Source organism: Pimephales promelas, chromosome 20, assembly GCF_988280905.1.
Source record: "Pimephales promelas chromosome 20, fPimPro1.hap1.1, whole genome shotgun sequence".
NCBI classification, from domain to species: domain Eukaryota; kingdom Metazoa; phylum Chordata; class Actinopteri; order Cypriniformes; family Leuciscidae; genus Pimephales; species Pimephales promelas.
The window spans coordinates 12826621-12839535 of record NC_142788.1 but is presented as its reverse complement, the minus strand read 5'-3'; the positions used below and the strand labels follow the sequence as shown (position 1 = coordinate 12839535).

The window sequence follows — 12915 nt, the reverse complement described above, 5'->3', positions numbered from 1 at the left end:
GACATGGAGTGGTTTATTTATGTCATAAAAGAATATTTCAAATAAATGCTGTTCTTCTGAACTTTATATTCATCCTAGAAACCTTAAAAAAATAGTAAGATCAACATTGATGATAATAGTGAATAATAATGAATGTTTTATCAAGTTACTGAAGAGTGAAGACTGGAATAATGATGCTTAAAACATTAAAATAGAAAAGTCAATTTAAATGTGTATTTCAGGCCATATTATTGCTGGCCACTTGGACACATCTGTGATCCATTTGTTGTCTGAAATGGCATAGGGATCTGGTAATGTCTCACCATTATCGGAGGAGTCCACGCTACCTGGTTTGATAGGCTACCTTGGTAATTGATTCTAGTCATTTCCTCACACATCTCATGTCTTGTACAGTATGTTTACAGTATCAAATTTTTCAAATGTGGCAGGTTGTGTTGTAGCCTTGTAAACAGTTTGGACAGAAAGGCTCAGCAAACAACAAAACCAGGTAGGCTAAGGTCATAAATCCATAGGGTATGTCAGGCTTTTATGATTATGAAACTTCATTCAGAGACCTGATGAACATCGCCATTTCAGAGTTGGATGGATCTGTTTGTTTACATAACATTATGTAAAACATTAGCTAACAACTGTTGACTGGTAGACTAAGTTACAATTAACGTAGATTTCGCTTTGTGAATTCTTGTTGAATCAAACTGAATGGAAATAAGATCTCTAGTGTCTAGCCTGACACACCGTAGTGATCAGAAAGGCTCCAAATTATGACTTTTGAACATGTTTTATTCATTGCCAAGAGGACCTCATGTCAAATCACAGAGAATCGCACAGGTACAAATTACAATTTATATGGGATAGGTACATGGCAAAGGTAACATGACTCATAACATAATTTCTCTAATATGATTAACACTGCATGAATGATTGGAGGTGGTTGAGCAGCATTTCTGTCCAGTAGGGCACCGACCATCATAGGAACAGTATTCGGCACTCACTGGATTCCCTTCAGTTGGGTAAAGGACCTGTATGGATAGAGATCCAGATTGAGTGTTTTGTGCTGAACATCTGATGCTTAATGTCACTAAATGGCCAGACTAAAAGCATGAATAGCTAGTAACTTACAGAGTGAATTGCATTCAAATTATTATTCATCATCTTTATTAATTTTGTAAAGCTACCCTGGGCCTAAAACCATGCTATAGGCCAAATTCAGGCATGTTGATAGAACACAAAATAATCGATTACCAGTATGAAATTATATGCAATGATAAATTACCATCTCAATCTATTGATTTGGAATAATGAAACAATCCTAAGCCCATACATTTGCAGAGTCACATTCTCTTTTCAAAAAAATATTATAATATCAAAGCAATTAGAGGTCAGTGTCATTTTTGTTTGTAAAGAAAAAGAACATTGAATAACGCTACCTGATGTCTGGGTTTTAGGAGTGTGTTTGTGTGAAACCACTGCTAGTGGTCAGGAAGAATGAGTTGATCTGATGAATGAATTAAATCTTTTGCTAGTTTTAGTGTATTTTTGAATGTGAAATGAACTGCTAGAAGAAAGTTGTGAAGAGTTTTGAATAAAGTAAAATAAAACTGTAAAGCACAGTATTGATTTTATTGCGAGTACTTTAACCATGTAGCAAAGTTTTAAAAATAGATTGAAAAACTAATTTAAAATAAACCAGTTTCTGTGATGGCAATAATGTTAAATCAAAGAACAAAGCTTACAGAGTTGTAGCTTTAAGACTTAATCTATAATTTATTTAGTTAAAGACTGTAAAATGTTTAACTACATTACCTACATGTTAGACATGGGAAGCAGTTTTAGCATCAGTGATCCTGGCCTTCATAAAGTGTAATTAGTTGATTTTTTTTTTTTTAAATCGATCGACAGCTCAAATGCATATTTAGCCATTTCTCTGGTCACCTCTGTACACAAAGCTTTTTTTTTTAAAGAAGTGTAAAAGTGTAAAAAAAAACCCCTCAAAAGTATTCTTTAACTTCATAGTTTGTCAACATACAAACTAGATAGTTGCAATGTTTTATATAGTTTTTAAACCTGCAATTAAAGCTAGCGAACAATACATATTTACAAAATAATCTTAGTGGGACATGTTTAATAATAACCTGTTTTCATATAACCTGACTTTTTCCTGTGACCTGAAGCAAGATGCAGTTTTGTTCAATAGCTGAAGACTTTTAGTCTGATGGCCGAGGTCTGAGGAGGTCCAATAATATACACCGTACAACAGCCTCAGGTCTTATATGGCCGAATAACAGACGTTATAATATAATACAATACCTGTAACTGGAGGCATACAGTCAAGTCCACATCCATTGTTGCAGCATTTCTCATTGTCGACACAGTCACTGTCATCGGCACACGACATGAAATTCATCAGCGGACACATTCCCAGTTTAGGTTTTCTGACTGGACACACTCCTGGCTTCACTGTAATACAGACACATGACAGACGCAAAATAAATAAATACTGAATGTCTAACATTTTTGCTGTTGTTGCTGTAAGGACTTTTGAAATAACCAAAAAGTGATATAAAGAAGTACACGATACAGTCAAGAACTACCTGGAACTAATTAAGCTGTGCGTTTCCCTGAATATAGTCACACACCTCAAACAATCAGATTCAAGCATTCAACAGTGAAGGTGAAGAAACTTTTAGAGAGAAAAAAAAAAAAAACACTGCAAGGGGCCCAACATTCTCTTGAAACCCCTTAAAACTCTACCTAGCACCCCTGCCCATAATAATATAATACCTTTAACTGGATCCATACACTGAAGTCCACATCCATTGTTGCAGCATTTCTGATTGTTGGCACAGTCACTGTCATCGGCACACGACACAAAACGTATCCGGGCACACATTGGTGGTTTATATTTTTTGATTGGACACAATCCTGGCTTTGCTGTTAAACAAACATGACAAATTACATTTGTAATTTTTACATGTATTGGGTAGAGAAACCAAAATAATAAGTCATACGAGTTGGCTTAATTTGTTGATCAAATATAGATTTCCTTCAGTTATTTTCATTCTTAAAGGGATAGGCCGTTTATTAACCCCCCCGGAGTCATGTGGATTACTTTTATGATGGATAGATGCACTTTGATGGAATGCAGAACAGAAACAGCCATTCACTGCTATAATAAAGCTTGGAAGAGCCAGGACATTTAATACAACTCTGATTGAATTCGTATTATGATATAATGGAGACCTAGGATGTCTGGAGGGCGAGTACTGTATGTCATGGGCTAATTTTCATTTTTGGGTGAACTATCCTGTAATTAAGCCTGTTAAAATGCATTTTTTTGTGAAGACTGTTTTAAGTTCACTTAAATGAGAAGTTTTAAAGCCTAATATAACTAAAAACATAAAAATACCTGTAACTGCAGCCATACACTGACGTCCACATCGATTGCTGCAGCATTTCTCATTTTTGGCACAGTCACTGTCATCGACACACGACACGAAAGTTACCCGGGGACACATTGCTGCTTCATATTTCCTTCTTGGACACACTCCTGGGTTTACTGTTATACAGACACGACAGAGAAGCCATATCACTGAATGCGTTTTTTGAAATAACAAATCATTTGGCGAAGTCATATGGATATGTAATGAGGTAAAAACCTGCCTGGTTTGGGGGGGGGGGGGGTGTGGGGGTTGGGGGGGGTTGTGTGTGTGTGCAGAGTATGTCAGGCAAATGGGCCCAGGACACCAGTGGCCCAAATCTCAACGTTGGTTTATTTTATTACTTTTTTGTGATCATTTTTTTTACATACACAAACATGTTAAATAATAATATTACGGTAAATTAAACTGATTGTGAGATTGTGTCTGTGTTTGTAGGGGGTTAGATTAACCATTTTACTGCTGTGTGTTTGGTATGCATAAAATAAATGTCTTAAGCCTTGCATTTTTTTTAAATAAGTTTATATATATATATATATATATATATATATATATATATACACACACAAGTTGAGGCATATAACCAGTTTAATTGCAGTGCATTGACAATAGTTTTATATAATTAGCTTATTAATTAAATTAACTTGGTCTAAAAATTTAGTCCATAAATCAGACACACTTGCATGTAATATGAAACTCAGTACACATATAGATCTCATCAGGCCAAACAACTTTAAGCCAGCCCAACAGGAAGTCAGTTATTTTGGTCTACATGTGGATGTTTTGCGAAACCAGCCTTAACATTTTTATTCACTCCTCTTAAGTGTTTTTTTTTTTTATTACAACCAAACTTCTTCAAAATTATGAAAATAGATTAAAAATGCTAAATTGTTTAATGATATCGAATATCTCAAAGAGTTTTGCTATGGCGAGAGATTGTCAAAAAAAAAAAGAATCAGGAAACATCTCATATCTTCTAAAAATGTTATTATACACCATTTATTTTTAGATAAGACTATACCAATATTTAAACTATACCCATTTTAAGAATTATGTTTAAGTTTAAAAACTGCCAGTTTAGTTTAGTTTTATGGTTTATGGTTTAGTCAAAAAATAAGCGTCTTACCGCTTCTCATGCATGACTCCTCACACTCTTTCTGGCTGTTGAACCTGTTGCCATTTCCCTGGCAGCCTCCATATACGAAGGACACACACTTTCCCGCAGCAGAATCGAAGCCCCACATGGGCATGTGTGCTTCACAAGGACCAGGGTCCATAGGCAGTCTACAGACATCTAGATGGAGAAAATACACTGTATATTACAACTACATCAAGATAAAGTCACTATGGGCCTCTTAGCTGGGCCGTAACCCATCTTTGGATCACACACACAAAAACACCGGTCTCATAAACACACACACACACTGGGTGCAGTTGTTCGAGTAAAGGTTAATGCCCGACGAGGTGTCCATTGGCAGGTACTAATGGACGACGGCGAGGTGTGAACCATCCGATGCACAGCGGAGGTTTTAATGGACGACCGTTGCCTCCGCCGAAGTCGGTTGTACCTACACCATGGAAACCCCCAAAGGGCATTGACCCGCTTATACCACGGTCACTTGCCAAATAACACATTAAAACATTAGTTTAGTTTTTTCGATTGTAAAACAAATTAAAATATAACAATAACTTGGTTTCCCTGGTTACGCCTGACTGTTTATTTTAGCAACCGGAGATATTTATTATCCGCTCCGCTTGTAAAGCCCTTCAGTTTAACTAACTTACGAGCCAGAAAGTGAGCGTTTTTTTATTTTATTTTTATTGCAAGTTAGGCTTGTCAAGCCATGGTTTTTACACTTTGTATTTTATTTTTGATCTATAATTATAACACAAGTAGGCATATTTAAATGGCCAACTAGAGGTTTATTTTGATAAAATAATACATTGTAAACAGATGCTTTGACTACCTGTTGCCGTGGTTACTCACAGCTGATGTAGCCAGCACATTTATTAATTAACTTCGAAAGGTTAACAGTCAGTTTCAACAGAACTCCTTTACTAAGCTTCCTCATCACTTTTTAAATGGACACCCTGCAGCCAATCAGAATCGAGTATTCACCCAGACCATGGTATAAAGACTGTAAAAGATGCGATTAGAGGCAGTTAAGCAGAGCGTCAGATTGTAATTCATTGTAATACCGATTACTAGACTAGTGAGTTTAGTTTGACAGATTTCTCAATAAAAAAGAAAAAGAAAAAAAAAAAGGCGTTAAACACAACGTGAAAGACCGCTCATGTTATGAAGTTTAAAAATAGTTTCAGTTCATTATGAATATGGTGAGATTTGAGGCCTCAGTGAGAACAGTTTGAATTATTCATGATAATCACAATCACAACATCTATAATATATATATATATATATATATATATATATATATATATATATATATATATATATATACTGTATACACACATTTCATTGAGACAGTATTGGCATCAGTGATTCATTCTTTCATAAAAAAAGCCATTACACAAATATTTGAAATATTAGCTACCGTCCTTGTTGTTTTGACAATAATTTGGAGATTAAATAATTAAATGTGAGATTAGTGTATATATATATATACACACACACCTAGAAAAAGAACTCGAATGTTAGGTGCAATTAATTGCGCTTAATGACAGAAATGTGTGATACAAAATTTTTTTTTTCCGATTGACCGTGGCGTGCATATAACATTATAGAACATAACAATTAATATAATATAATGTATATAAAACATAATATTATACCTGTAACTGCAGTCATACACTGAAGTCCACATCCATTGTTGCAGCATTTCTCATTGTTGGCACACTCACTGTCATCGGCACACGACACAAATTTTATCCAGGTACACTCTTTTGGTCCATATCTAGTGCCTGGACAGACTCCTGGGTTTACTGTTGTACAGACACATGACAGAGAAGACAGATCACTGAATGCTGAATGTCTTTTTATTACATAATGCAGTCAAGACCTGCCTGGCAATTTCTGATCTAAAACCAGTGTTTGAATTTAGGTGTGTGTGGGGGGATGTGTATGGTAGTGTCCCAGACCTAAAATAAGCATCAAGGCCTAACATAAAGCCTAATAAATGTTAAATTTGATAGATTTCAATTATACTCTATGTGCCTTTAATGGATTTTTATAAAAATATCCCATTATACCAATGTTTCAATATTTGCTTCTGTCTATGTTGTGTCTAAATTCATTTGGACATTATATATTTTTATATCGCAACTTCACATTTAAAGAACTTTTTAAACAATGATTAATCACGATAAATTACAGAAAGATTAAGATTAATTCGCTTTTTTAATCGATTGACAGCACTATATATGACAATCCAATCCAATAGAGTATAATATAATACCTGTGACTGGAGCCGTACACCGAGTTCCACCGCATGGAGTGCCGCAGCATTTCTGATTGTCGGGACACTCGCTGTCATCGGCACACAACTCGTAATCCTTCCTGATACACCTTATTTCACTGTTTGTCTTTGGACACACTCCTGGCTTTACTGTTATACAGACACATGACAGAGAAATTCACTGTATAAAAATTTTGGAAGTTGGACCTATATATTACTGGAATACATGTTACTAGAAAGAACGTCCTGGTTGCGTATGCAACCCACTACTGTTCCCAGAAGGAGGAAAGTGAGGACGTAGTTCTGACTACTTCTGACGTTCTCGACTGAAAGGAAACTATTTCAGTCTTTCTACTTTAAAATTTCATGTTTTATTCGTCGTGGGTTTTGGTTCTTTTGCCGTTGTAGGCTTTAAGGACCTTTGAAATAACTGAAATCATTCGGTGAAATGATGTGGACATGAACATAATGTGGTCAAGACCTGCCCTTTAAATTTGATAGATTTCAATGATACTGTAATGTGGAATGACTACAATTATGACTAAAATCAATAGCCTTTTATAAAAAGATGCCATTAAACAAATGTTTCCAATATTGCCTATTGTCTTTATGTTGTTTCTACAATACATTTTATATTTTTTATGTCGTAAAAATTGCACACTTAATCAACAAATTAAAGTACTTGAATGTTGGGTGCGATTAATCATGATTAATTACAGAGAAATGTGTGATTAATTGTTTTTCTTTTTATCGATTGACAGCACTATACAGTATACTATAATACAATCAATAGAGTATAATATAATATAATACCTGTAACTGGAGCCGTACACCGAGTTCCACCGCATGGAGTGCCGCAGCATTTCTGATTGTCGGGACACTCGCCGTCATCGGCACACAACTCGAGATCCTTCCTGATACACCTTATTTCACTGTTTGTCTTTGGACACACTCCTGGCTTTACTGTTAAACAGACACATAACAGAGAAGCCATATCACTGAATGAAATTTTCACTAGAAAAAAATAATTTTGGAAGTTGTACCTACAGTATGTTATTAGAACACGTTTTCCTAGACAGAACATCCTGGTTGTCTGTGACCCACTACTGTTCCCAGAAGGAGGAAACGGAGGACATGCTAGACGTCAACTTAATGGCGGGATCACACCCATTCAGGTGACGTCGACTACTTCTGACTGAAAGGAAACTATTTCAGTGTTTCTACTTTAAAATTTCATGTTTTATTCGTCATGGATTTTTATGCTTTTGCTGTTATAGGCTGTAAGGACCTTTGAAATAACTGAAATCATTTGGTGAATGTGGTCAAGAGACCTGACTAAACTACTTTAGTGTTTCCCTGAAAATAACTGCACACCTTACTATCCTCACCAACCAATCAGATTTAAGCATTCAACAGCCCTGTAGTATAATACTATAATCACTCTTTTCCCTCTTAGTTCATAGGTTTTCCATTTTTATTGTTCTTTACCGTTGTATGCAGGGTTTTTTTATCTTAAAGGAGAACTCCAGTGCAAAATGAACCTTTGGTCTTTCTTTGGGGCTATTTTGAGCCTTGTTAGTAGTTTTTAGAGATAAAACTCGTTACATTCGACTATCATGAAAACAAAATTTCAGAGAATGGTTGACTAGGTACCGATGTTTTATTAGACCAAAGGTTCATTTTGCACTGGAGTTCTCCTTTAATGTTTTTTTTTTTTCCTTGGCTTTTGTAAAGCACTTTGGTCAACACCAGATGTTTTTAAATGTGCTACATAAATTATATTGTATTGCATGTAAAAATTAACATGTTAAAGTATGCAATTAATATTTTCAGTTCAATCGATAAAAATATTTAATGCAATTAACTAAGCCCCCAAATCCCCCCCCCCCCCCCAAAAATCATCCTTTGGTTAGCTTTACAATATATGATCACGCTCTCATTCATGCAAATGCTTTTAAAATATTTAAGTACGATAAGACACAAAAGTGAACGCAGGGCAGTACTTAAAGTGACAGCAGCCTAACAAACCTGCTACTGTGATCTGTCATTAACATTAGTTAATAAACAAAAGAGAGAAAATAATTCACCGCTCTTGACTGAACAGCTTTTGTAGCTTTAATAAGGATTCATCTTTATTTAATTTAGGATTTATTCTTTGAAGACTGTATAACAAAAGTGTTTGATAACTTTATTCAATTTCTGTATTATCCTTTCTGTCAGATCTGAAAATCTTAAAGCACTGTTTACAAAGTTTCATGGATCAAAAACAATTTGTGCATTTTAGCAGGGCGAGTAAAAATCGAAGCTGGTCTGACTGGACCGATATGAAAAAAAATGAGCTCTGATATATTGAAGGGCTGGTAAATGTGACATTCACTATAATGGGTTTGTGAAGATTGTTTCAAGTTCACCTAACTTAAAAGTTGTTTATAAAGCCTAATAAATGTTAAATTTGATAGATTTCAATAACACTCAATGTGCCTTTAACGGCTTTTTACGAAAATATGCCATTATACAAAAGTTTTCAGATATTTGCTTCTGTCTTTATGCCGTGTCTACATTCATTTGGACATTAAATGACAAATTCTTACAATATGAAAATATATAAAGAACTTTTTAAAGAATGATTAATCACGATTAATTACAGAAAAATCATTGGCATTGGCACACAACTCTTTTACACCTTACTAATGCAACATTTGTCTTTGGACACAATCCTGGCTTTTCGGTTAGACAGTCACATGACAGAGAAGACATTTCACTGAATGATGAATGATTTCTACTTCTGTCTTTCTACTCTAAAATATAATTGGAATACGTTTTACTGGACATAACAATTTCAGTCTTAATAAAAACTGAACTTGTGGTTTAAATTTGATTTCATTTATTCTCTATGCACCCATTTCATTTTATATATATATATATATATATATATATATATATATATATATATATATAAAAAGATGCCATTCAACAAATGTTTAAAATATTTTCATCTTTATGTTGTTTCACTGTCACACAACTCTTCACCCTTCATGATGCACCTTTCTTCACTGTTTGTCTTTGGACACACTCCTGGCTTTGCTGTTATACAGACACATGACAGAGAATATATCACTGAATGCTGAATGATTTTTTCACCGTAGAAAAGTTGTATCCTTATGTTATTGGAATATATTTTACTTGAAAGAACTATTCTAGTCTTTCTACTTTAAAATTTCAGGTTTTATTCGTCATGGGTTTTGGTGCGTTTGCTGTTCTTGGCTGTAAGGACCTTTGAAATAACAAAAATATATTTGACAGTGATACAAAGTAAAGGTGTCAAGACCTGCCTGAAACCACTATAACCGTGTGTTCCCCTGAAAAAAAAAAAGCTGCATAAAAATAAAAAAAATATATACATAAAAGGACGATTTTAAAGAACGATTAATTACAGAAAAATGTGTGATTCATTTGTTTTATCGATTGAAAGCACTAAATAATAAAATAAAAAATAAATAAATAAATAAATAAAATACCTGTAACTGGATCCATACACTGAAGTCCACATCCATTGCTGCAGCATTTCTGATTGTTGGTACACTCACTGTCATCGACACACGACACAAATCGTATCAGGACACACATTCCTGGATCAATTGTTCTGCTTGGACACACTCCTGGGTTTACTGTTATACAGACACATGACAAAGAAACCATTTCACTGAATGCTGATTGATTAAATGAAATGAAATACTTAACTTTCTGGCTTGTAAATTAGCAAAAAGTTCACTTTGAAATTAACCACAGCCACAAAGCACCTGCGCCCTCAGATCACTTGGAAGTGGCTGTGGTTAATTTCAAAGTGAACTTTCCCTTTACCCTTAGCTAATTTACAAGCCAGAAAATTAAGTATTTCATTTCATTTACAAGAGGTAACAAGAGGTACAAATGATATAAATACTGTTCGTTTTCTCACAAAAACCGCTCGCTTCGTGTCAGGCCATCAATGTGTACTTACATTTACGAGTCATTGAATCATGTTTAATTTGGACTTCTCTGTGCATGCTCTTTGAGGTGGTGACCATAGACCTCCATTATATGACTGACAGACAAGAACGGTTTGACCTAAAAATATCCAAAATTGAAACTACTGCAGAAACAAAGACGCTAAAAGATACCAAAAATTAATTTCAAAGTGAACTATCACTTTAACTGAAGGGTTTTACGAGCGGAGCGGACTATAGGCTAATCGTCGGTTGCTAAATAAACCATCAGGTGTAACCAAACAAATTATTATTGGTAAAAACTTTAGATTTCAATTACAAAACTAATTAAAATATAAGCTAATGTCTTAATGTGTTATTTGGCAAGTGACTATGGTGACCATGCCCACGTTAACATATGCGATTCATATTTTCAGTCTGTGTTAATATTTCAACATTCATCAACCAATCAGATCCAAGCATTAAACAGCCATATAATATAATATAATATAATATAATATAATATAATATAATATCTATAACAGGAGCCATACAATGAAGTCCACATCCATTGCTGCAGCATTTCTCATTGCTGGCTTTACTGTTACAAACACATGACAATCCAAATTACTGAACGCTGAGTTTTTGGTTCTTTAGCGTTTGTAAAATTATTTGGCAACGTGATGTAGATAGGCTATGTACGTAATGCAGTTAAGTCTAGATCTGCCTGGAACTAGCCGTGTTTCTCTCTAAAAATAATTACAGACCTTATAATCTTCGTTAGTTTGGAAATATACTTTATTCCTAAACTGTGTAAAGTTCAGTTTAAAAAAAAAAAAGTGTGAAACAAGAGCTACAACCAATGGTATCTGTCAAATTCATTTTAATCTACAAAAACAAAACAAAACTAAATGCAAAACTTTTTATTTATTCATTTAATTTTAGTTTCGGTTATTTTTATTTATATATTATTATTTTTTTTTATTATTATTTTTTAAAAATAAAAATAAGGATTGATCAAAGTCTGATTAATGGCCAAAAAATAAATATCTGGTAACGTTTTTTTCCCCCACCATATTATTAATATTAATAATCTTGTTTTACTGTAAAAATATATATCCATGTGTTTCGATGGAAAATGTATAGGAAAAAGTAATAGATAAAACAGAACTTAAGAATATAAAAATAGATTATACATTTATATAACTTTATAAGAATTATTTAAACTGATGTTGCCCCCCAAAAAGTTTATCTTTAGCCTAACTAGACGTCTGTACTCTTAATGCATTTCTTCGTGCTGTGTAATTAAGTTAAAGAACATGGATCTCACCTGTGTTGTTTAGTCCTGGAGCAGCTTCTGTTGAACTCCAGCATCCAGCCAGACACAATAACACAGCGCAGTACACTCGAGCTGCCATCCTCTCCATCTGCGACCACAGTCACACAATGAACTCTGCTGGGAAATCGCGCTTATATAAGGACAAAAAAGTATTTGAGTTAGCGCTCAACCAATGGCGTGAGTTTGAGGTGTTGTCAATTTCGTCTCCCTGCCAGAGGCCAGAATCTGACTCCCCCTCGCGCGCACGCGCATGACGTTAATCAACTGTGGTTTTCAACACCTGTAATTCTTATCTGGATTAACCCTCAAAAGGTCTTTGTTTCCTGTTTACAAATCTGGTCTTTGGGGTCAATATGACCCCAACAATTGATAGAGAAATTGTACAAAAACTATACATTTTTAATAATACAAATAATATATGTTTTTTTTTTGTTTACTTCTCATCTATTCATTAATGCTGTGTTTTGGGAGATAAGAAGTACTTTTGTATCTATTTACAACACAATTCATCAACCACACCATAAACTTGCAAATGAAATCTTAATTTTTTATGAAAAAATCACTTAAATAATGATCAAAATTTAATTTAAATTGCTTCTGGATATTGAGCTAGGTGTTATTTGTAGAATTACACCATCTACTGGTTAGAGATAAAACTAAATTCTTTACAGTTTTAGAAATAAATAGTTTTGACCAGCAGAGGCAATAGAGAGCCATTCATTTTACTGCATGTGGCCTACTACTTTTGTCACAACTTT

General features: G+C 34.3%; 1 protein-coding gene across 2 annotated transcripts; it reads right to left on the bottom strand.

Annotated features, from left to right (window-relative positions):
- Positions 1-759: 759 nt before the first annotated feature.
- LOC148970552 (uncharacterized) lies at positions 760-12295 on the bottom strand. 2 transcript variants are annotated; one of them, XM_089124403.1, is made up of 10 exons: positions 12149-12295; positions 10372-10521; positions 7667-7816; positions 6854-7003; positions 6231-6380; positions 4564-4731; positions 3407-3556; positions 2782-2931; positions 2308-2457; positions 760-1019 (listed from the first exon to the last, which is right to left on the bottom strand). In XM_089124403.1, exons 1-10 carry the CDS (start codon positions 12243-12245, stop codon positions 1003-1005), a joined length of 1332 nt encoding a protein of 443 aa, XP_088980529.1. In that variant the 5' UTR covers positions 12246-12295; the 3' UTR covers positions 760-1002. The 2 variants fall into 2 exon arrangements, with proteins under 2 accessions (XP_088980529.1, XP_088980530.1); XM_089124404.1 differs by lacking the exon at positions 6854-7003.
- Positions 12296-12915: the final 620 nt, after the last annotated feature.